Here is a 24,208-nt window from a genome sequence, read left to right as displayed (position 1 = left end):
CAGCGATCAAACTGTAGAAAGAGTGGATGGTGTAGAATGCAGCAGGGGGCTGAGGGGATGCTGGGAAGGGTCAGTGGTGGGGTAGAGGCAGTGGTAGAGCAGCGGAATAGTTTTGGTTTGTTTTTGTCTAAAGCGGTTTGAGTTTTGGTTTTGAAGTCTTCGCTCACACTGTTTTTGTTTTTATTAATATTTTAGGTTATGGATTTGTTTGTGTTAAAGGTACATGGTGTAAGTTCTCAGCAGGGTCCGCCAACTGCTTGTTTCTATGAAGATTGCCTCAAATGTTCCACAGTACAGCATTAATCTCCCTGGAGAAAGCAGGCGGTCATACCAGGTCAATTTACTGGCCAGATCTGTGGCGAGACAAACTCTAAGAATAGGTATTTCAAGCTACTTTTGAGTAGTAAAGACACTCCTAATGAAACGGATGCATTTAATGACAGATATATGTAATGCCCTACTGTGGAGCATTCCAGGCATTAATATCTGAATAGAAGCAAGCATGTGGCTGGCACCCCTATTTACTTTTGTCCTGTTGATAGAATGAAATCGTCTTTTGAAATGGAACCTACCTGAATGACTGAATGACTGGGGGGATTATATATATGTGTGTGTGTGTGTGTGTGTGTGTGTGTGTGTATATGTATGTATATATATATATATATATATATATATATATACATATATATACACACACACACACACACACATATATATAATCCCCCAGTATCAGTCATTCAGGTAGGTTCCATTTAAAAGACGATTTATTCTATCAATATATATATATATACATACATATACATATACATACATATATACATATATATATACATACATATATACATACTATATACATACATATATATACATACATATACACATATATATACATAATATATACATATATATATACATATATACATACATACACATATATACATACATATATACACATATATACACATAATATATATATATATATATATATATACATACATACATACATACATACATACATATATATATACATATATACACACATATATATATATGCACACACAAAATATATAAATAAATATATAAAAAGTTTTCTCTCAAGAGTTCATGGATGAGTATGGAGAGTTTTTGTCGATGCGTGCTACCTCACTAGCATGATTTCTCTGTGATGCGGCAGGGATCGTAACCTGGCTCCTGTCTGCTGCTCCGAGGGGACTATTTCTTGGGGGATGCATTAACCCTCCCCGCGGCGCACACAGACGTTCTTCAGAGTGCACCTGACATTATGTGGTCACAGGAGCTGATTGGCAGATCCCTGGGCCGTGCTTTATGGAGCCACTCATCTGTACCGACATGCATTTGTCATAGTTATAGGACCGGAGTGTGAGTGTGCATGTGCATGTGCTGTCATATGGAGTAATGGGACGACTGAGGAGAGAGGAATTAGTTAACATCGCTATCTGTATAGTTCAATAGGCAGTCATTTTCAGACACACCACATCTGTTAAGATGTGTATGTTAATTGTGTAGTGACTTTCTCTTGATGCTGACATGAGATGGACTTAGGGCAGTGTAACTAACATTTTTAACTAATTGAGGCTCAGGAATTCACAATTAAAAGTAATTGTCATTGATCAACTTGGGGCTTTTTAATCAACATGGTACTCAATTTCTGACATTTACAACTTAAATTTGGATGTCTGTCATGTTCATGGAAGTAATACTGAAAGTCAGATTTGTCTGTTATAAATGGAAGAGAAGATTAGGATCAATAAAGGCAGTGAGATTAATAACAGTTTGAAGGATTGCAATTGGCAGATACAAAAGCTGCAAGAAGTAAAATCATGTCTTGTGTAAACAAGAAAATATAGCAGTAATATGAATAAAACCTGCCTACACCACTGCAGTTTAAACAAGAATTCCATGTTATTCTTAACAACTGTTCTGTTAAATTGTTAAATCCTACTGAAGCCAGTTTTTCTCAGAATTTCTAATGCTCTAATGCGGGAGCATTCCACTCAAGTCGACCCACGGAAAGACAATTGAGGATGGGGGGAGGGGCGCAGTGGCAGCCCGACTCTGTCCCACAGTCATACGGCCATTCTGGACTTTTCCAGAATGTACAGACTGTCAGTCTCCCCCTGTCCCCAGTCATATTTGAGCCCTTACCTGTGACACCCTGCGCACCACCTCTCCACTGGTCATCAGCCCCTGGACAAACGAACGCGATGCCACAAACGTCCGAGTGACTTTGAGCTTCATCTCACGGGGAGTGTCTCCAAAGGGCCGTAACGTGTCCATCTGCTTGGACACGCACTCCAGGTAGTCCTCCCCTACAATTAAGTTTAACATTAAAGTCAATTGGTTTCTATGTTTTTTCATAATTAGCACTAGTATAATCTTATATAGTATGGTTCATTTGCCTAGGGACTGCAGATGGAAACTAGCTTTAGCTAAATCTGGTGTAAAGTATTTCTTCTTTTATGAGGTTGATGTGTTTGCACATGGTTCCTGTTAAAATAAACCAATTAACTCAACTAAACTCACTACTATATTTTAATGCTTTCACCCAGACTGAAAACATTTGGTTTACGTGTGTGCGATTTCTGGTAATAGCTGGGAGAGAGGAGCATGTTGCTTTATATTGAAGGCCACTTAAAACACTGATAGATGAAGATTTATGGATGGCAATGGCATTAAGGCTTACTTAAATAGGACTGAATTAAACAAAGCTCTGGGTATGTTTGTGAGGTGTGAATAACATTATAACAAGGATAAAACAAAGGCTTTGCATAATATGTCTTGCATTATATCAGCCCCGAAGTTGAAGTGTTTGTGTTAAGATTTGATTAAAATATTTTGTTGTTTCAATGTCCACATGTCAAAATACTAACATTTTGAACTTGATTTTATTAAATAGGTAGAGCAAGACCATTCAAAGCTATTTACATGTTGTATTTTCACTAAAGTAAGTAGTTGGTATTGATTAGTATCTGAGTGTGAATGTATACAGTATATACAGTACCTATGTTGTACTGCTTGTTGGCATGGTGGAAGACCCTCTCCATGAGCCGGGCCCAGAACTCATTGAGCACCTCCTCCAGGTTGATGTTGGAGCCTCTGTAGTAGTGCCTCAGGTCTGTATACAGGTCTGAGAACAGAGGTGCATTCTGGGAGTACAGCGTGCCCCATGTCGACATCATCATCTCATGTAGCGAGGTGGACGACTGGTTCAGCAACTCCAGGAAGTAACCTACAAAAAGTGACATTCACATTCAAATCTTATCACAGTGTATTACGCCATTGAAACCGCTTTCTACGAGCTGTTCCCTCTGTGTGCAGTATTCTTGAATCGTTTGTCTTGAATCTGGGTGCCATGCTGTTTTATGGGGAGAGATGAGCTAAAGTTGGAGAGAGGAGAGCTGCTGCTCCACTGGGAGATGTCAAAGAACTCAGAGCACATTATATAACCCCCTGCATATATGAGGGTTACCTGCTAGTGTGTAGACCTGGCCAGGAAGGTAAAGAAAAAATGTTACAGATTTAATCTAACAATGTTAGAAGGATATTATTCTATATATATATATTCTAAGTGTTGATGTAAAAAAAAAAAAAAAAAAGTAGTAAGAGTATCTTATGGCAATCGCAGAAAATGTCTTTTAAAACAAATGTCACTTGGTTAATGACCGACTTCATGAAAGCTTGCTTGATACAGCATTGACAACTTGATGTTGTGATGGTAATAAACTAAATTAATCATTGCTGACTGGGTAAATAGGAGGTAATATATATGATGTGCCACAGAAGTAGAAAGCACATTTTGAAAAAGGAGAGCAATGAAGCTAAATAGGTGTCTGTATGTTTACCACAACTACACTTCAATTTGTGGACCTTGCCATAGATTTAAAAATATTTAAATTCTCGACCACTGAACTGACAACTGAAATATGTCAAAAACATCCCTTATAGAAAACATAGCCACAATAAATTTTTTAATGACAAGTCAGACTAAGTTACATTAAATGAGTCTGCAAATAATTGAAATGACATTTCAATGTCAATATAAATACCAAATGCATTAGGCTTAGAAAGCAAAAGAGACGGGCAAAAGCAGCCTATTTATTCTCTTCAGTGTACACAACAGGATGACTAATCTGCAGGGAAACACAATCTTCTCTTAAATGCAGCCCCTATCGTAAGCGGTAGCACCACTGAAGCATTATGGGTAAAGAGAGACTCCTCTAAGGTGCATCCACTGTATTCATGAATCACATTGTTTTTTAAATGAATCTCTGCTTTCTATGGCCAGAGGCATAAACATTTTACATCCGCTTGTGTGTCGTCTACAATGTTTATTCAAATGGGGCGTGCTTTCTGCCAAGACCGCGGCTGGAGCAGGTTCAGTCCAGTAACAATAGCTGTAGTTCTGAGCCCAGACTGTCCATCCAACCCAGAGCCCCACAATGCAGCAGCCCCACAATGAAGCAGACCTAATGCAGGGGCTTGTGGGTTTGTTTTGGGCAAATGTTTATTTCTCGCGTGTCTTATCTCCGTCAACCACAAAAAAGCAGCAATGTTTAGGTACATCACTGCAGAAAATAGGAAATGGGATGAAAAAGGAGTGCTTCAAAAATACAGTTTTTGTAGATGTGGATATGCGAGATGATATATATGTGATTGATTCTGTCCTTGGGCAAGACACTTCAACCTTTAATTAAAATGTATTGCATTTGTTATAACCTATGTTCCAAAGTATGTTTTTTTTTTTTTTTTCCAAGATGACATGCCACCTCCAAAAAGTAATCTACTATTCCTTTATGTTTCCGATTCTACATATGGACTAATTACATCAGAGACCGCTATGGTCATATAATATAAGCTAATTGTGCCCCAGTAGTTTCAGCCTTGGCCTTATTGCATCCCGTCCTCCTCCATTCTGTATTCATTAGCAAACACCAGACGGTGAGCTCCTCTTTAGCGCCACTTTCCTCTGGCCTTTTTTGGATATTGATTTTAAAAATGTGTATAGCCTTAAGAATTGAGGACATCTCGGCGAACACTTTCTATTTTAATTCAACCATCAAAGGAGTGAAATGTGACAAAGGGTTAGAGTGGCACGCTGGCATTTCCAGAAAGAGAATACTTGAGACATTTACCTCATCTGTAATGTTCTTCTCGCTGGAAACTTCAAGTGACACTCCTTAAGTTTTGGAGGCCAGAACATTAGGTCACATTCTTGTCTCCAACCACTTGTCTTTGGTCGTTGTATTCAAGTGGATTTACAAAACCACTTTCTCTTTATTCAACAAATATAAATCCATTTACAGAAACTCCAGACACTTTACTGCCGTGCTGGCTTCTGCCTAATTGCGTCCTAATGCTTTGATTCTCCGGTTTAAAAGGCGGAATTAATGATTTGTGTCTGCCAGACTGTGGGTTGGCTTCATGAATTCACAATTTTCTAACAAAGTCATTTGGTTAAACAAATAAAGACATTTACTCTGAAGTATATGGTCCAGTTTGAAGACTATAATTACCTTGAGGACTTTGTGGATGATGAGTTTCTGTTATCCTTGGAAAAAGTAGTAACAGCTTTATGTCTATTAACTTTTTCAGAACACTGCTAATTCAGAAGGATTTTGTGCACACTAAATATAGTCTCAATTATTTTTAAATAAGTTTGTGGCTTAGGATGATAGCGATTCACTCACTTATGTTTGAGAGAACCTGCATTATTAGTTAGTCTACATCTGAAATAAAACAACTCCAGGTATGTTTGTGATGAGGACACAACATCATAAAATACAGTAACATAAAACGGATCCTTTAAAGACCAAGATTTTCCATTGGATCTTTTCATTGGCACCTGGGTACTCTTATAATGAGCACTCTAGTTGGAAAAGAGTTATGCTATCTTCTTCTATCCTACATGCAAACTATACGAACAGCAGATGATGTGACAACCTAAGAAGAAACAGCAAAAAGCAGAAATGTTCTTGAATTCAAAGCTGAAACGTATGTTCCCGTCAGCGTAAAATTGAAAGGAGAAACAACAAACAGCAGTGACATACATTTATAGCGATCCTGGCAGGAAAATTATAGTTACAGGATTTGGCTGCAGAGTGGCATAGACTAGTGTGGGCTGCCTGTGTCGATTTGTGAATTAATATGCTGAGAAGAGTGAGAAAGGGAAAGAGAAAGGGAGAGAGCAAGAGACGCTAGTGTGTGTCTGGTGGTGGTTAGGCCGTCAGACTTCCATGTTGGCCCACGGATCTTTCCCTCAGTCCCCGACCTCCTGTCACTCACACGGCTCCAAACTGCTCTCAGGGCCCGGCTTCAAAGCAGACAGGGAAATCTAACTGTTGCTCTCACAGGCTCTGAACGCTGCTTTGACGAGTCAGCAGAGGAGTGCGTGGGTGTGTGTGCAGGTATATTTATCATACTGCATGGACCAAAATCTGTACACACACTCACATCATGGGGACCTGTTAAACTTAGTGGGACAAGGTCAGGTTAACAGGGTAAAGTTAGGGTTCAGCTTGGCAACAATTAACAATTAAAACGAAAATACTTTATTATTAAATCCAGATGCCAGATTTTTTTTGTTTTCATTAATAATACACTTTATTCGTAAGTGACGAAGCCTTCAGTGACCATATTTCAAACTGTATTTGGTTGATAATGCATTAAAAAAGTTGCAACAGAAATAATAGTTTGACTAGTCGACAAATTGCAAAAAAATTCTGTGACTGATGACTATTAAATTAACTTTGTAGTGACTATGGTAAAAGTCAGGATCAGTCTCAAGGAAACGACACGTCAATTCAAAGTCCCCACAAAGCATGAAAACCCACCAAAGCATGTGCATGTGCGTGTGTGCACGGATGCTGTGACGACAGGTGTATGTGAGGATCACATGGATGCGCACACAGGCTACATGGTAGAGATGCTGTGACAGGTGCAGTGCAGCTTTAATCCCCTGCAGCGCACAGTCTATGACTGACTTACACTGAACATGAGCCATGTCTGGACAGGCTCAAACACACACACACACACACACACACGCGCGCGCGCATGCACAGACACAACTTATAAAGTCATGATGTAATTCTAGTTTATCATTTATACTACATATTGAACTCTTATTTTTTGCTTAACAAATAGAATGTCAACACATTTTTGAATAAGAGTAGTAACCAGCAAGTGTCAAAAAGGGGATGAATAAAATCTGATTTTTATACTACCAATGTTTTTACACACTTTTTCAGTCAAAGGTTTTTCTTCATTTTCATATTTATATTGTAGATTCTCACTGCATGTATCAAAAGTGTGGATGGACAAACATGGAATGGAGTAAATAAAAAGTGACATAACATATGTATTTTAGATTCTTCAAAATAGGCAGCCTTAGCTTTGCTGTGATGTGCACACTCTTGGCATTCCACTAATACACCCTGACAGGGCCCACCTGTGAAATGAAAACCTTTTCAGGTGACTTCATCGTGAAGGTCATAGGGTGAGCAAAAGGGTGGCTATATACAAGAGATGGGGTAAGGAAATACAGTGCAAAGACAGACATGTGAGCTTTAACATGACATAAGGTTATCTGATACATAAGTATATGTTTCCTGTACATGAGTATATAGTATGGTATGAATGTTGTCTGCTGTATCATTTAACTGAGTGAGCCGAGCATGTAGCCTGTTTGAGTATCAGCTCATCTGTCCATGCAGTAAATCTAATTTTTGGAAAATGTATAGCCTACACAAAGCTTCTTGCATTATGGCCAGTTAACCTGGTACATTTACAAATATAGAACAGATTAACATTTAAATAATCATGCATTTTATTCAGAACATTACAATAAAATAGCCCAGTCCCCTCTGGATCCAGAAATGAGTGTAAAACGCTTGCTACCCGCTGCAGTGTGACAGGAGGTGGGCAGGAGGTAGGCAGGCCTGAGCAGTGCCACACCAGGCTGTGCCCTTCACTTGAAGAATGGCTGTCATTAGGCTGACACAATGCCCCGATGTGCCCACTCGCTCCTGTGTGTACCACTGACCTTTCCCATTCCTCTCATTTGTCTTCAAAGAGTAAGCTTCCCTTCTACCCACAATGCATCCTGCTCCTGAGTCCTCTATCACTCATGGGCCTCACCTCCAGCTCCCCTGCCCCCCCAAAACGACTGATGACAGAGCGCTGGTCATTCCTTATGTGGTCAGAGGGGCAGCAAATATTTGGGGTTTTGGACAGCTTCTATCTTTCACTCCTTTCCTCTGCAGATACTTTCTACTAATGGATCACCGGTGACTAGCCTTTACACGTACACCTTCATTCATTCATTAGCAACTTAGTGTCACCTTCTTTCACACATGGCGTTACTGGACACCATTAATGGTTGCCCTATCTACTCTGCCACGGCACTTTCGGAATCAGTAATAAAATAAAGTTCTACTGTGCAGTGTAGGAACCCATAAATTGCAGGATATTTTGGGGATTACACAACTATACGAAGTGCGTAATGGCTGAAAAGTGTTACCAAAGTGCCAGAGTTGGTAATGGAGTTTCCCATCTTCCTGAGAGTATCATGAATGTGTCATGAAATTCTAGTGTGGGAGCTTGTCTAATTTTCTACCTTTAATGACCTGGTCTAAAGGCTTTACAGTACAGGGCAGCTACAGCATGAAATGGGGAGAGTATAAAGATGTCCCCCAAGGTCATAGCCAGGAGTTAAAACAACTAACGCCTTAAACAACTAAACCACCGGTGAGCACACTTCAAAAAACAAACATCATCTGTTTCATCCCCTTCTCTCCACGAACTATTTTCACTGCATCTCTAAAGTGTTGGCCCTTTTACCCTGTCTACAAGTGTTTTCATCCTTTTATCCATACTATTCACACTCCCCGCTCTGTATGTGCAAAGATTCAAATACACATACTGTCATGTACATATGTGATCATTCTTATTTATTTGCTTTCCTTGACAATAATCTGGATATAAAATAAATAACAAATAGGGGTGTAATGATATCCAAGTCTCACGATACAATATCGTCACAGTATGAACCTCATGGTACGACATTTATTGTGATATTGTGGGAAAGTTCATGATATGGTGGGGAGGCTCACAATTAGGGATGTAACAATATCCAAATCTCTCGGTACAATATTTTCACAATATACATTTCATGGTACGATATTTATTGAGATATTTTGTGGACGCTTACAAACAACCAGTTAATATGCTACTTTTTCCTCTTAAAATTCCTTGACAAGACTTAATCCAAAGAACTAAGACTTAAAAGTGCTTAGAACTGTTATTTCTTCATGTAGTCTACACTAAAATGGAGCAAAGGATCATGGTCTATGTAGTTCCCTGTCTTTTTTGCTGCACCATAACTCTTAATTTATGCAAAATGACTAATAATTCGATATATTGTGATGGTCTACGATATTATTGTGAGAACTTTGACGATATGATGTCACAATATTTCGGTTACTGTTACATCCCTTATAACAAATTCAAGATTTTATTTATAAATAGCACAATCATTCGCTAATGTACACACTTCAATCTCACTCTCACTCAAAAAAACTAATATCTTAAGTACATCTTAAATCTATTTTTTCCTTCTTTTCTTCAATTTTCTAAGCATTGCGGGTCTCACCGTTACCTCACATATACTTGCTAAAAGTAATGATTATATCCTTATGACTGCTTCTTAACAGCTCAAAGAACTTTCCTCAAAAGGCCTTTCAGAGTCCATTTCTGAGCTTAAAATCTATCTTTAGTATTATAGGGACATTTAAGCTTTGCAGGTTACTCTCTCATACATTCTGGCTGTGCAAAAGAGCCCAAGTTGCTTCACTTTTTTCCATTTATCAAATAATGTGATGGAAACCTAATTTGTCTTTCCATTTTGAAATTCAAACAGAGCCAACCTTTTTCACGACTTGTCTTATCTCAGCTGACTCCTGTCCTAACACAAAAATGGATTTTAATTATTAATTGCAGAAATCATTTCAAAGCACCTGAGGTCAGAGCTGATGTGAATATACCAAATTTCTAAAGTTACAAATTGCAAAAGTGTCTGTAAGATCAAATGGCACAGTGGTAGGTATCCAGCTATAGACGAACATGACAGATGAGCTAACGGTTGGAGCTATGCCAGACTCTGACAAGGTAGTACTGCACTGAATAGAAAAAAAAAAAAAAAACGGGAACAAAAAGCAGGGGCTGTAGATCTGTTTCGTATCTGGACGTTCTAATTGTGTTTGTCCATTTCACAAGTGCAGTGTTATTAGATTAGCAGCGGTCTTCTCGGGCAGGGAGCAGAGAGGCACAAAGGAGCAGGGTGAATTATGGGCAGGCGCGCTGAGAGTGGCACAATGTGATACTGATGTGCATTCAATAAAACAGGGCACACGCAGCCCGCACCATTTGTTATCGAGCGCCGGACAAACCTGCATCTGGGATTGTTCTCCATAATGAAATATGGAGAAAGTAGGACATATGAGGAGGGCTGCAGATTGAATCAACAGTGGTACTTTTTACCAATGCATTGTTCAAGCTTTGGTTTTGTATTAAACATTTTAAACAACTACGGACCACTAGTCTTGCCATTTTCTGGTGTAAAGCACAAAGTAAGGCATGTGTATATGAAATACTTGCATCACATTGAAAAGTTAATTATGTGCTATAAAAGCTATACATAGTGGAAAGATTTTGAGCACTGAATGGGTACCTAAAGCAGGGGTCTCCAACCTTTTCCTATAGTGAGCTACTTTCTGTAAAATGAAAATACTAAAGAGCTACTCAGTTTAACGGTTGCCAGAAATTGAGTAAATATAAAAGTCATGGCAAGCCGTAGATGAGATACAGTTAGATGCCTATAAAACAGGCATCAAAACGATTTAATCCATCAAATCTGAGTAATTCAGCGCAATATGTATAATTCAGAAGTCCCTTGGCGAGGTATTTGTAAGGAGGCAGAAAGCTGGTAGCTCCTGAGCTACAGGTTCAGGGCCCTGGACTGCAGGGTCCTAGAAGTCCTCTATACCAGTGTTTAACTAACTTTTTTCTGGGGACCCATATTTTAAAAGTCACAAACCTTTGTGACTCAAGTCAATAGACGTTATTTGTAAATCACAAAATAAAGGTGGATTTGACCATTACTAAACATTAATGAGGAGATTTTATTGTTGAGTGAGTGACCGTCTCTCTAAACAAAAAAACAAAAAAACAAAAAAGTTAAACAGTAATAGAATCAACAATTAAAGATATGCATAAGTCGCCTATTTGGACACTAATTGTAGCTCATTTCTTTTTCTTTTCAACATTCAATTGAAAGTGCAAAATTGGAACAAAATTGTCAGTAAAATAATTACAAAAAGATTAGAAATTATACAAAACATGTCTTAACATCTCAACATTTCTAATGACATAGGTGGGCCTGTCTGCATTCTGTGTAGTGTGTTCCAGTCCGGCTGCAAGAGGACAGAGCAGCTTGCATATCAGGTGCAGCATTCAGTCGGTGTCTGTGCTTTGTCTTCATTTTCGTGAGCACAGAAAATGTCATGTGTCAGATCTGTATATTCCAGACCTACATACAGATCGTGACACGCACACAAAAAAAATTGCTTACGACCCACCTGAGGGTTGCGACACAATCTTTGGGAAACAATGCCCTATACTACAGAGACCATTGAATGTCATTTGAAATACAAAATAATAGTGTCAATATAAACATATGGTCTTACACTAGCTCTGATACAGATCAAGAGAACTTCATTTTTATTCAAATTTTGCCCTATAATGAGATGAGATCTTCATTTGCATCTTCAGTATTTTTCAAGTACTATTTTAAGTATCGATTAGCATCTGGGTTTTTGTTTTTTTGACAACCCTTGGGCAGGTGTTCAGGTGATTCGAGTGGGAAGGAAGGATTAATAATAGGACTATTAAAACAAATTGTACAAATTGAACAAAATAATACTGGGGAGAATAACAAAAAAACAAAACAAAACAAAACAAGAGACCAAGTATGTGATCAGTTTTTCCCCAGCACTGAGAAAGGTTTGCTGTGGACGGCTGGCTTCTTCTCATTCAGGTCATAGATCAGGTTCTGCTTCACGTCTCTGCGCTCCGAGTCTCCTCCTGTGTTCTCTTTACATTCCTGTACCTGCCACCCTCATCATGGCACTTGGCACAAACAAACACGGGTGCCCTCTGCTTGCAGCGTGCCGATCTGGGAGCCATTAAACTGTTTGTGTCACTCTGCCGCTCCCATCCATAACGGAGCCTTATCACACACAGGCCGGGCCCCCAGGAACGCCGCGCGCTCCTTAGCTAGCGTTTAGCCGCTATTAAAAAGTCCCGTGTATTAAACAAGCTGACGTGTCACATAATGCACATCATCTATCAACAAGCCCCCCAGTGGAAGTCTTTATTCTCCGCTTTGACTTCCACGGCATCATGCACCATTTACCCAGCCCGCTCCTGCCCATCTGGTTCTCCTTTCAAACCATTTGCGTAGATTTTTTTCCCCTTTTCTTCCCCGCACGGACCGCACACTGTTCTAACCCGAGTGTCATTTGGTTCCTTTATCTTGACATACTTTCCAGTCCTGTGCCCACGATTCAGGAACACAGCATTCTTCTTCTTCCCCTTCTCTGGGTTCATCCTTCTGAGGAGTCATAGGTTTGAATGACTAATGTGTTTGGAGTAATTGGGGCGTATATATTCAGGTTCTGATTTGCATATGGGAGAAAATGGGCCAATTGAGAGCCACAATGGGAGCGGACGTCCTTGTCAGTTGCGGTGTTGTCAAGAGGTGACCATGAAAGACAAGTTGCGACGAATGCAATTTGTTGATAATAGAGTGAATTTTGACACAAGAGTGAGTGATAGGGCGGGCTGTAATGTGAGAATAGAATGGAGGGGGGAGCCTAATGAAATGCAAGGTGCTACAGTCCTGCCGATACGCCATACATTTTAAAAGTATGTGTCACACACGAACATACAAATGTTGGTGAACAGTAAAATTTCCAGGTCAGAGGTTGCTCTTTTGAGGCTCTAAATTGGTTACAATGTTTATTTAGAATAGGTTCGATTAGATTGCCAAAATAAATAAATAAATCCATAAGAATATAGATATAGAAGGAGAGAAAGAGACAGATTGAGAGAGAGAAGTTTTCACACAATCTTAAGATAAAAATACACTGAATATTCATTTTGACCTCAAGAGCTGCTCAAAGGGATGGAATATTGGACATAGGACCTCATTTCCTAGTGAGTCAGTGTGTTGAGATGTGGAGACACTTTTTAAAATATTCCATCCAGTCCTTGTATTTGCAGAGGTCGCTGGTGCTAGGCTAGCGCACATCAATGGCCATAGTTATCCTGCTACTAAAAACACTCTTACCTACTCCACAGTAGCCAGGCTGGCGCCACCTAGTGCCTCCATTCAATTTCATTTTCCTCCAGTGACTAGGTCAGGAATCGGAATACACTAGACGGAAGAGCCATCCATTCTATGCTGGCAACGATTCCAGAGATTGAGGATTTAAAGCCAGAACAAAGAGAATGTTTGGTGAATTTTATCAAGGGTATAGACATTAAGCTTAATATACCAGTTGGCCTCATTAGTGGAGCATTACATACGTCATGACCAAATAGCAGCGATTGGTTAAATTTTAAAAAAGTACCCGCCTACTGTGGTGCGAATGAATCCTAATGCTGCGAGGTCAGACGGTTTCCATGAAGTGAAACCGGCTGATGAATCAGGCTAACTCCACAGTGCACCCGAAGCAAACCTATTATTACGCCAGACTATCGATGTAAATGTGTGTCAATACAATAATTTTTGAAGTAAAACCAACCTTGCATTTATGTCTGAGCAGCAGCAACGAGTTGTACTTCCTGATAGAAAGCTCGGCAGTGGCAGACTGATATCACCTAGCACACTGGCAAAGTAAAATTCCACTGCTGCTGAGAAAATAGTCCCTCAGCATGTGACGATTCATGTGATGCAAGGTTAGTTTTATTTCAAACATTATTCTATCAACAGACATTTACATCAACAGTCTGGCATAATAATAGATTTGCTTCGGGTGCTTTGTGGAGTGGGTAAGACTGTTTTTAGTTGCAGGCTAACTATGGCCATTGACATGCACTAGCCTAGCACCAGCGACCTCTGCAAATACAAGGACTGGATGGATTCTTTTAAAAAGTGTTTCCACACGTCTCCAAGTCTCTGGCTAACGAGGAAATGGAAAAACAATGTGTCAAATACATGCGATGGAAGGACCTTTAAAGAAGTAGTAACTGCAAGCATTGTACTAATAGTGCATATAGGTAATGGTTCTGCAGTCTTGCTTATATAGTATAGGATAAATTACGTAGATTGAAAAGTAACAGAAGTAGCAGTCACAGTTGTATGAATAGATGCTTTTGACCGCCTAAATTGCCATGTAAATGCATACTGTAAAATGGCAATGATTAGACTTGGCAATTACGTAACTTGAAATGAATTCTAATTTGGCCCTTTTATGTTAACTGCAAATAGCTTTAACTGCGTCTGAACATCAAAAGGAACAAAGACCGAAGCTGTTTACAAGTACATACCCGGACGGACCCTGTACACAGAAATAACACCGGTGCCTACAGTATTTAAACTAAATCATGCTCCTACTCTGCTGCTGATGCGAGACCACGGTTTTGGCTCGGCTGTCTTGTGTTACATGGGAGATGCAGGGGAGAAATTCAGAGCTCAATGTAAATGAATAAAACAGAAAGTCTCTGCCTGGTCGAGGAGAAACTGGTTTTCTCTTGAGCCAGCTATGACCAGTCCACTTCGAATGAGATTACACTCCAAAACCACGGATGGGAAGACTAGCTGCTCTTTCTCTGTGCCAGTAAATCAAAGAGAGACTGCAGCGTGTGATGGTCCAGGACTCTGGTTCAATAAAAGTCCCATCGCTCCCAAACTAGTCGGAATGTGAATGTGGTTTGAGTTGTTTTGAACCATCATTTGATTGCTTAGATAATCAGGAGACGAAGCCAAGATTTCATCATTTCTGGTATGTTTAAATACCCTCAAGTTAAAATCTGGCAACGCTAAACTAACCAGTGTTAAACATGCATGAGAACGCTGACATGGGGAAGACAAATCAGACTTTATAAACCAAGGGAGCAGTATTCAGCCATTTAACAGATTTCCCAAATTTGTTTTTCCTTGGTTGTTAAGCTCTCGACCAGGCAAAACAATATGACTACTGCAGTAACTGTATCTAGGACGACTGATCACCATTTACCACATGATCTATGTAACGATGACGACTGATCAGAGATGGACATAACAGAACCGGGAATGCAAATCCAAGCAAAAAGTATGTTATGCTTAAATTTGAGTGATCCATTCATTCATTTCAAATTGTCAATGATATTCTTGAGTCTGTATAATGGAAAGGTCTGCAGCCTATCCAGTGTCTGTAATCATGTGGTTTGGAGCAGAAGTTGGACGTTATAAGAAGAAAACATTGGCTATTGAACGGGTTAAACAACAAGTCTCATTTTCAAAACAATGTTATTTGGTTTTAATGAGTTAATAAAACTAAAAGATTTTTTTGCCCTATCACCCAGCTCTATCGTAAAAGTTGCTCTATTGTTGTCTTAAATGTCCATAGAGATAGCATTAGGCTTAAACTAATCTGCTCATTTGCCCTTTCAAGTTCATCAAGTCAGAAGAAAGCCTGGACAAATGAAGTCTTGTTATTGATTGCAGTGAAGTCTCAGGTCTATCCAAATGAACTACGTCTTAAGCCGTGTGAGACAGCAGTGCAGAGGGAGAGCCCAGATGCCAGAGACGTCCCCATCACAAACACGCACGCGAGTACCTGCCAAGACTCTGCCCCTGTCTGCCTCTCGCACCTGGCTGCCCCTGCCACCCGACAGCCTAGCTCCATCACTCTGCCTGTCCTCTCGCCCTATCCGCTTCATCTGCACTCGGCTCTCCCAACTTTCTGTTTTGGACACCATTTGTGCTTATCACTTTGTCCTTGGTGTGCTTTATCATTCCATCTGTCTCCATTCTTTATATAAAAACAGATTAGTCAAAGCAAATACAACTACGGCAGTAACCTTCACCAAATACACTCTACAACAAATTAAATAAACACACAAATATGAAAACACAACATTTTAACAACACACAGGTTCTTCAAAGTACATTATCTGACTCAAATACACACACATTTTACTGTTACTTATTGTTCAAAAAGCATTACACATCAACTAAATCTCTAAATAAACTAGTAACGCGCACTATAAATTAGAGTATGCCGCAGGCAGGTCAATGCCAAGTATTGCAAAAAGAGAACAATACTTCTTTTGTCAGTACTTATGGATAAATTGTGTAAATAAAACGTGAACAAAGCATTTTCATCACAATACCATTTTATATTGATTTGAAATAACAATCCAGAGAACAAGCCTAAATAAGCACATCTCTTTGTTTACTTTGTTTAGGTGGATGGACTTTGGTTTACAATGAGCCATAATTACATTGTAGACATTGGCCTGTACATACAATGCATTATTCACTGTATAGCTTGTACACATGCAGCGGTGCAGCTGTATGTGAACTCAGGTCCTCTAATCTGTGGTCTGGTTGGGTCTTCTCCCAGATTCCTGAAACTATAAAGGCCTGGGCTGCCGGAGCTGGAGCAGTGACACCCTGCATTTAGCCACATGGAGCCAGCTATTGCCCACACCCTGCTAAATGCAGCCAGATGTGCATGACCTGGCAGCATGACTCCGCTCTGTTGCAGACCAATAAAAGATCATCTAAGCTAAATCTGGTCACTGATCGAATTGGCTCAGCGCAATACAGGAAGTAATATGCTCAAGCTTTTGGAGCTCTCGAAAGGAAGAAGTCCTAACAACTCTAGAAGTGTTTTGAATGATCCATCTACAGTATGGCAAATCATTTTGGCATAACATTAGAGCTTTAAAAGATAAGGTAACCTTGTTTGGTCAAACATGTGCTAACCATCACAGCCACAGTACGCAGGCTAATAGCAGGATGTCTTCAGTGGAAATAGCCTATTCTAACGGAGGTGCCAATGGTTACCGTGGTCCATTTAAGCCCAGCCTATTCTTCCTCTTGTGAGGGTGTAGTCAACAACAAATTTTGGACCACAAACCCCCACTGACAAAGTTCATTGCTAGGCTGTGCTACATCCAAGGTTCTTTAGGGTTACACTATCACGCAGACTTCAGGGAAATACAAACTCAAAGTAGGGCAACATGATAAAACTTAGTAAAACATATGAGCTGTATATTTTTGGAAAACAAATATTACGTGTTTAGTTGTAAGTATATTGTGGAATATTGCAATGATTTCCCCTCTATCTCACTGAAATCTCAGTGTAATTACCCTTTGCTGTAAGTTTGAGTCACTAACAACATTAGATTGCATGCCAGAAAGACTGGATAACTGGCCTAGTTCAGCTGAAACCACTCCCAATAACACATCTGTGTCACTGTCTTGGTCCGTTATGTTAAAGTGAAAGTAAAACCTACCAGAGCTTCACTGTGTCCATTGGTGCTGCAGACTGCTACAACTTATAACATATGCTTAATGTGTATGCCAAAAGTGTGGTTTTATGTGTGATAGCAGTTTTTTATGAGTATGGCTGCAAAGTATTAGTGCTAATGCTAAATCATGAGAACTTTAAAGTGCATGTAAACTGGGAAGAGTGGTCTCACAGGTTTTGGGGCAACAACAATCTGAATTTGGTTGCTTGGAGCTAAATTCTCTGTACATAAAAAACATAGTGACTGTCAGGAACTACTCCCCTATTGCAACAGACTGGTGCCTTGGTTGAGGTCAGCTTTTATGTATGTTGGCATGTATATGGCAAACAGAAACGCAGTGACCCACACAAGTGTTTTGGTGCACGCATCAGTGTTTGTAACAAAAGCTTGAGTGGTGCTTGAGTGCTCGTAAGCGTTTACCGTTACAGCCATTCTAACAGGGGAGTCTTTCAAAAGAATACAACAGCTCAACAAATCGAGGACGGACAAATCTCTGCTGGAGAGATGTGGGTCTCTTGGACAGCTTTATGTGTTTGTTTGAGTGACTTTTTCAGCACAATCATTATTTGGAGAAAGTGGCTTGTGCGAAAAGAAGGGACTCTAAAAAAGCTGGAGCGTGTAGTGAAGAAGAGTAAACAAATGTCACTAATCACTGATGTGAAAAGGTCAGCCTAACTAGCCCCGATCACCGTGCCCGCTGACAAATGCATTGTCAGTGATCGGCCGGTGGGAACAGAAGAACAAGCTTCTATTAACTGGAGCAGATCATTACACACAAATAATGGGCTCGCCGTGCCGCTGCTCTCAGCCTGAAAATCCATCCTGACTTTGTTCTGTGTCCTCTCCCTCACCTTAAGCACCTCTGAGCCCAAGACTTGTCTAGTGAACAAGGAGAAGTTGGGAAACATTTTATTAACAAGAAAAATAGTGAGCTTTTATCAGATTACATTTGAGCGGAAAAGTAAAACCAAATAAAACCAAATTGTAATGACTTCGTGAAACTCTCAGAAGACTAGGGATGTAGTCAACTAAAGAAATTCTTGGCTGACAAAAGACCTGTGCATTGATTTGTTGACTAAAGGGGCTATGTCTCTGGCTCTTAGTTAAAACTGTTATGTATTTCTATGTATCTGACAAAACAAAACAAAAAAAATGCAATTTATACTACTATAACATGATCTTGTTTGTAACCAAAACATATTATTATGCTATTATCAAATCATGTTGTGTTCTTTTCTCAGACTTTCTGTTTGCAGACATAATTTCAGATGTGATTATTTCTCTAGCAACAAATGCAGTGTCTGCCAAATCAGTCCTAAAATAATAGAGTGAACGAATGCAGCTCAGCAGTGGGTGGGGACTTATGCTTGCAATTGTCTTTTTTTTTTGCATAGACTCAAAAAATACTGAATTTCAAAGCACAATGGGGGCTATAACTCGTGATAACTTCTTCTGAAATTTGTTTATGAAATCCACAGACATGTTAATCACTTTTGTTGTTTTTAAATCCTGGAGCACTTTGGTAAATCTGGCTATTTGTAAAGTTAGATTTTTCAACTTGGCATATTTTTGGGTTGAATATAATCATGTTATAATGTTAGGTTTCCTGGTAGCAGTTTCTAATATGCTTTTTCTGAATTTTGACCTTTGCCTTGAGTAGTTTACTGTTTGGAACACATGTAAAAAAAAGAAAAAAGCCACATTGTCATATTTCTACAGTTTGGGTAAAAGTGGGATATTTACTTTCAAAAGAAGTCCTGTCCCACACTTGAGTCCCATGAGACCTACCATCAAACGCCTTGTACTGTCCGGCGAGCGATGTGTGCAGAGCGCGCCCTGCCTCCTTCAGCAGCCCCTCCATCTCCCTGCGGCTCAGTGTGGCCAGGTTGTCCTCCATGTCACTGGTGCAGCACGTGTATCCCTGGGGACAGATCCGCAGGTGCTCTCCTACAGGGTGAGCCCACAGGTGGGACACAGAGAGAGAGGGAGGGGGGAGAGAGAGAACAAAGCACTGAGTTAGCAAGCAGCTCTGCATTCAGGATAATTAATGTGGTGTTTTATTCTACACACAACACAAGGCAGTGAAAACAGGTGAGGAGTCATGTTAGCATTTTACAAAACCCACATTATACATTCACCCGCATTTTATAGAATGTATGCTTTTTAAGTATAAGCACTTTTCCTTGGCCAACTGAAAAATATATGTTGACATAGTAGTCTTCTAATGCAGTAGTGGTGGAGGTACCAGTGACCGCAAGGGCTGTAACATTATCCAAATCTCTCGGTACGATATTATCACGATATGCATCTCACAGTACGATATTTATTGCGATATTTTGGAGAGGCTAATATAATTGTAGATGGGACACTTTTTTGCTTTTAAAATACTTTGACAAGATTTTGGTGTGAATTATTTCTGTCATAATCCCAAGAATTCAAGTAAAACACACATTTGTTCATGTTGTTGAGCTGAAATGAATCATGGGATATGTAGTTCCCTATGTTTATAAGCTGTTGCTACTATAAAACAATACATTTAAGCGAAGGAACTTGTGATTCGATATATTCTGACAGTCCACAATATTATTGAGACTTTTGACGATACGTTATCACGATATTTCAGTTATTGTTACATCCCTAATGATGGTAAGTGCACTGCAGAAGTAAGCTATTAGTGCTGCTGATAGTACATATGGTAATAACAGTAGGAGAAGCAATACATAGCATTGGAGGTACTAGCAAATATGTAGTAATAGCTGTAGTATTAATCACAGTTAATATTGGTGCATACTTTTACAATGCGTTTCCCTAACTACAGAGCTGAAAACCTAATTGCCTATACAAATCAAAGAGCTGTGGGTGGGCATGTGAGTACAGTAGATTCTAAAGCATGTGAGCAGAGTTGAATGGCCGGGTGCCCTCTTCAGTACCTGGCACCACTGGGTTCAACTGTGACAAGTGCAGCGATGAAGCTGGAGTACAGCAGCAGTGCTCCCATACACTTTTAATGAGCTGTCGGACACGCATGCCTGTGCTGTACACACTGGAAATATGTGCTTTCATGGAAGGGAGGGGCCAATGCCAAAGAGGAGTCCAAAGAAGGGTAATTAAACAAGGGATGTCAAAAAGTGCTCAAAGTGAAGCTGGAAATAGGAGGACGTAAATGCAACATGGTGCTTCGTGGACGTTTAGCCTGACAAACAGTGGGCTCATTTGTCATGCTATTCTGTGGAAATTGGTTTGTTGTTGTTGTCTTTAGCCTGGATAGTTGTTTGATGAGGGACAGCAACTCAAACAAAGCAAAGAAATTTCCAACACATTATAAAACTATAGAGAAACAACCAGGGTATCATGTGTACTTTAGGAATGGATGGAAAATAAATCAATTACCAACACCCAAAAGATTGCAATACTGAGTAAACTTCATTTGATTGTTTCCATTTTAATCAGAGGATGAAAGAATACAACATTTAGCTATGATCACTATACGACAAGTTTAGCTGACTTTACCGCATGATGATTTGCAGCACATTTTCCTACCTACATACTTACATCTTAAGTAGCTCAAGTCACCAGAGTATAGTGTAACTTTGAAACTGTGGGAGGTCACTGGCACCATTCCTATTTGAATTTTGAGAAGATGTAGATTCAGATGAATAGTGGAGCATATCCGTGTATCATTACGATGCAGCAGCAGAGGCCACAGAAGGGGCTGTTCTGTAGACATTATTGATACTATCGATCCAGCTGTCCTTTTGCCTCTACGAGATACACATTTATTTACTGTAGCGCAAACCCGAGTTAATCACTGTGTACCGACCTGCCGATGCATCTCTCCTCCCTGAAAAGAGCGCGCGCATTCTACTGATCGGGTGTCAAAGTCGTCTCCAACTGTCCTCCAAGTGTTTTGTATAGGGCAACTTTAAAGTGCTGTAATCTGAGGTAATTTTCCACTTCAGCTAAACTCAAGTGGAAGACAAGCAGCTCAGAAAATGTTCCATCTTGACATTGATTTGCACACAGAGTCTGGACATATGGAGGTGGATCAGGAGGAGGGTATAGAAAAGCAGACATGCCAGAAAGGGATTTCCATTATGATTAACACATTAAATTTAATGTTTAATTAATTAAATATAAGTGATATGATATGTAATAGTAGCACTTCAGTACTCAGAGCAAGTGTACACAGACATTTGATCTTTTAAAAATGTATATTATGCTAAATTGATTGGTTAGGTTTAAGCCATGTTATAATGTTACCTCATCAAAAACATACCTGGAGTTATGTTTTGTATCATTCACACATGTTTGAGTAACCCTTTATTATTTGTGTGTCTACATCTCCAAACTCAAACTACTCTACTCCACCCTGTGATGTCATGAAGCAGTAGTTTTCAAGTTGGCAGCTACCTTTTACCTTTAGATTGGCAATTCCAGGACAGAAATTATCCAAATGTGGAGCACTTCCTATATTGCCACATGACATCACAATGTGGAATAGTTTGTTTTCAGTTTGAGAGAAAAACTCAGTCTAAATATGTAGGGTCTGTGTGTTAAACATGTAATGAATGAAACAAAAGACAACTCCAGGTCTGTTTGTAATGAGGTAATCATAATATAGAACAAAAAATAGTGTAATATAGGCCTTTTAAAGAGGGAAGGCTAGAATAGAGTACATTATGTAGGCAACTGTATCATTCATATTTGATTGCTTCATCAGTTGACCTCAGGTTTGACCAGGTAAATGAGTAAAGCCGAAATTTCTCTTTAAATTTCATGTGCACTTCCTAAAATGGAATCTAGACATCATCAGTTATGTGTTTATACCAATCCTCAGTTATTGCATATTGCATGCTTTCTTATATTGCGCTGTTCAGTCCAGACTGGAACAGAGGAAAAATAGAATTGTGAGCGAGAGGATGACTGATGGGGGAATAGTGTGCAGTTCTATCAGGGGTCAGCAGCAATCTGTCAGCCCACAGGACGGCCATTACAGAGCTGGGCAGTCTGAGCAGCCTGAGCAGGTGTGGGGGCTCATGTGGGCACAGGTATACAGTCTGTCTCTGGCTGATGTGTGAAGGACAGCAGAGCACTGTGTGCTATGGGCCAAGCACAAGAGCAGTGGGAGGCATCCAAGTCAAGCCAGGTATGACCAATAGTCCTGTCACATGTAGAGGGGAGATTGTTCTATTGGTGATATTGGACTAAATAAGAGGAAGGGGTTACATTACTGATAGCAAGCATCATTACCAAAAGGAGGTTTATCAACACAAATATAATACATTCTGAAGGCAAACATCTTGATATGCAGTATTTTGTTGATATTTTGGCATCTTCTAACCAGCTCATCAATCAAATGACAATCTTATTCAGACCCGAGGAAGAATAGCGTCAGTTTGTCTGCACTAATGGGGATCCTATCAATAAACAATAACAATAAGACAATGTTTGCACTTTTGGTTCAATCTTTGGCAAGCAAGAATTTGAGCGAGTTGCAAAAGCATATGACATTTGAAACTCCTAATACAGTCTTTAGAATGCCAAATCATATTAGGATCAGTCCTATACAGTCTTACAGCAAAAGTCCAAAAGGGCTGTTTCTTGATGTGCAAATATGTTTTGCAGTTTGTAGATGATGACACAACCCACTGGACTCCTGGAGTTAGGAGATTAGTGTTTATAAAAAAATTTTATTCTCATCCATCCCATGCAACAATTGAAAATCCAAACAAAAATGTTCATGAGAAAAAGCACAACAATAACTTTATTGGCTTATAATCTTTTCCTTCTGGTTCACATTGTAGTTTTGTGACTCAAGAATTCTTCAACAATCAGTGGAGGAGGCAAAACAAACAGGCTAAGAGACTGAACCAGCTGACCAGGCCAATACTAACATTTAAGAGTTTTCTGTATTTACAATAACAAATCATTATTATCCCACTTTTGAAAACATCTTTTCATCACATCTCAAGCCTCTTCACTGCTGCTTTATTTTTAACATTTACCAATTTTGATGCTGCTACTTCCATTTCCTGCCTTTATTGTTCCTGAACCCTAGAAACCCAGTGGAATGCATGACCAACTCGTAAATGTGTCCGCAATAATAACTGTCTGATCCAGATTAGGCGATGTCCTTCTCGAGGTAAACTGAGGTGAATTGTTAGTTTAAAGTGATTGCACAGCATGCGTTAAAAACAAAATCTCGGCATGACAATTCTTTGAAAAATCAAGAGGTCTTCAAACATGCTCCCATTATAACAGTCGGTATTCTGTGTTAATCAACCACCTTCAGAGTCCAATCAGCTTTAGCAGACAATACTCCAGCCTCTTTTCGACGCACCAACCCAAACACAAACAGTAGCGTCTTCTTTTATTTTTGGTGACAGACAGGCTAACGAAATGGTAAGCAATTCCACAACCATTAGCTTATCAGTGGTCTCCAGGGAGGAAGGCTCATATTTAAGCACCAATCTGGAAGGGCATGGTAAGGTCGTGGGCGTGCTGTGATAAAGAGCCAGAGGAGTGACATTCGGAGCCTGGGGAATCTGAGACATGACAGGAAATCAGCAATCAGACAAAGCCACCGTGACTGCAGCCGTCAAAAGAATAT

General features: G+C 39.7%; 1 protein-coding gene across 2 annotated transcripts in view; it reads right to left on the bottom strand.

Annotated features, from left to right (window-relative positions):
- The window catches only part of gpc1b (glypican 1b), a 70,557-nt gene that overhangs the window by 14,958 nt on the left and 31,391 nt on the right, over positions 1-24,208 (bottom strand). For both annotated transcript variants that reach the window (XM_020922404.2, XM_020922396.2), the window contains exons 3-5: positions 19,387-19,545; positions 3,023-3,250; positions 2,167-2,330 (exon numbers count right to left, since the gene is read on the bottom strand). In XM_020922404.2, the coding sequence (XP_020778063.1) occupies positions 2,167-2,330; positions 3,023-3,250; positions 19,387-19,545 (551 nt within the window). The remainder of the gene's footprint in view (positions 1-2,166; positions 2,331-3,022; positions 3,251-19,386; positions 19,546-24,208) is intronic.

This window comes from Boleophthalmus pectinirostris, unplaced genomic scaffold, assembly GCF_026225935.1.
Source record: "Boleophthalmus pectinirostris isolate CB_2022bp ecotype Guang Dong unplaced genomic scaffold, ASM2622593v1 HiC_scaffold_16, whole genome shotgun sequence".
Taxonomy (NCBI): domain Eukaryota; kingdom Metazoa; phylum Chordata; class Actinopteri; order Gobiiformes; family Gobiidae; genus Boleophthalmus; species Boleophthalmus pectinirostris.
This window is presented reverse-complemented; position numbering and strand designations above follow the sequence as displayed.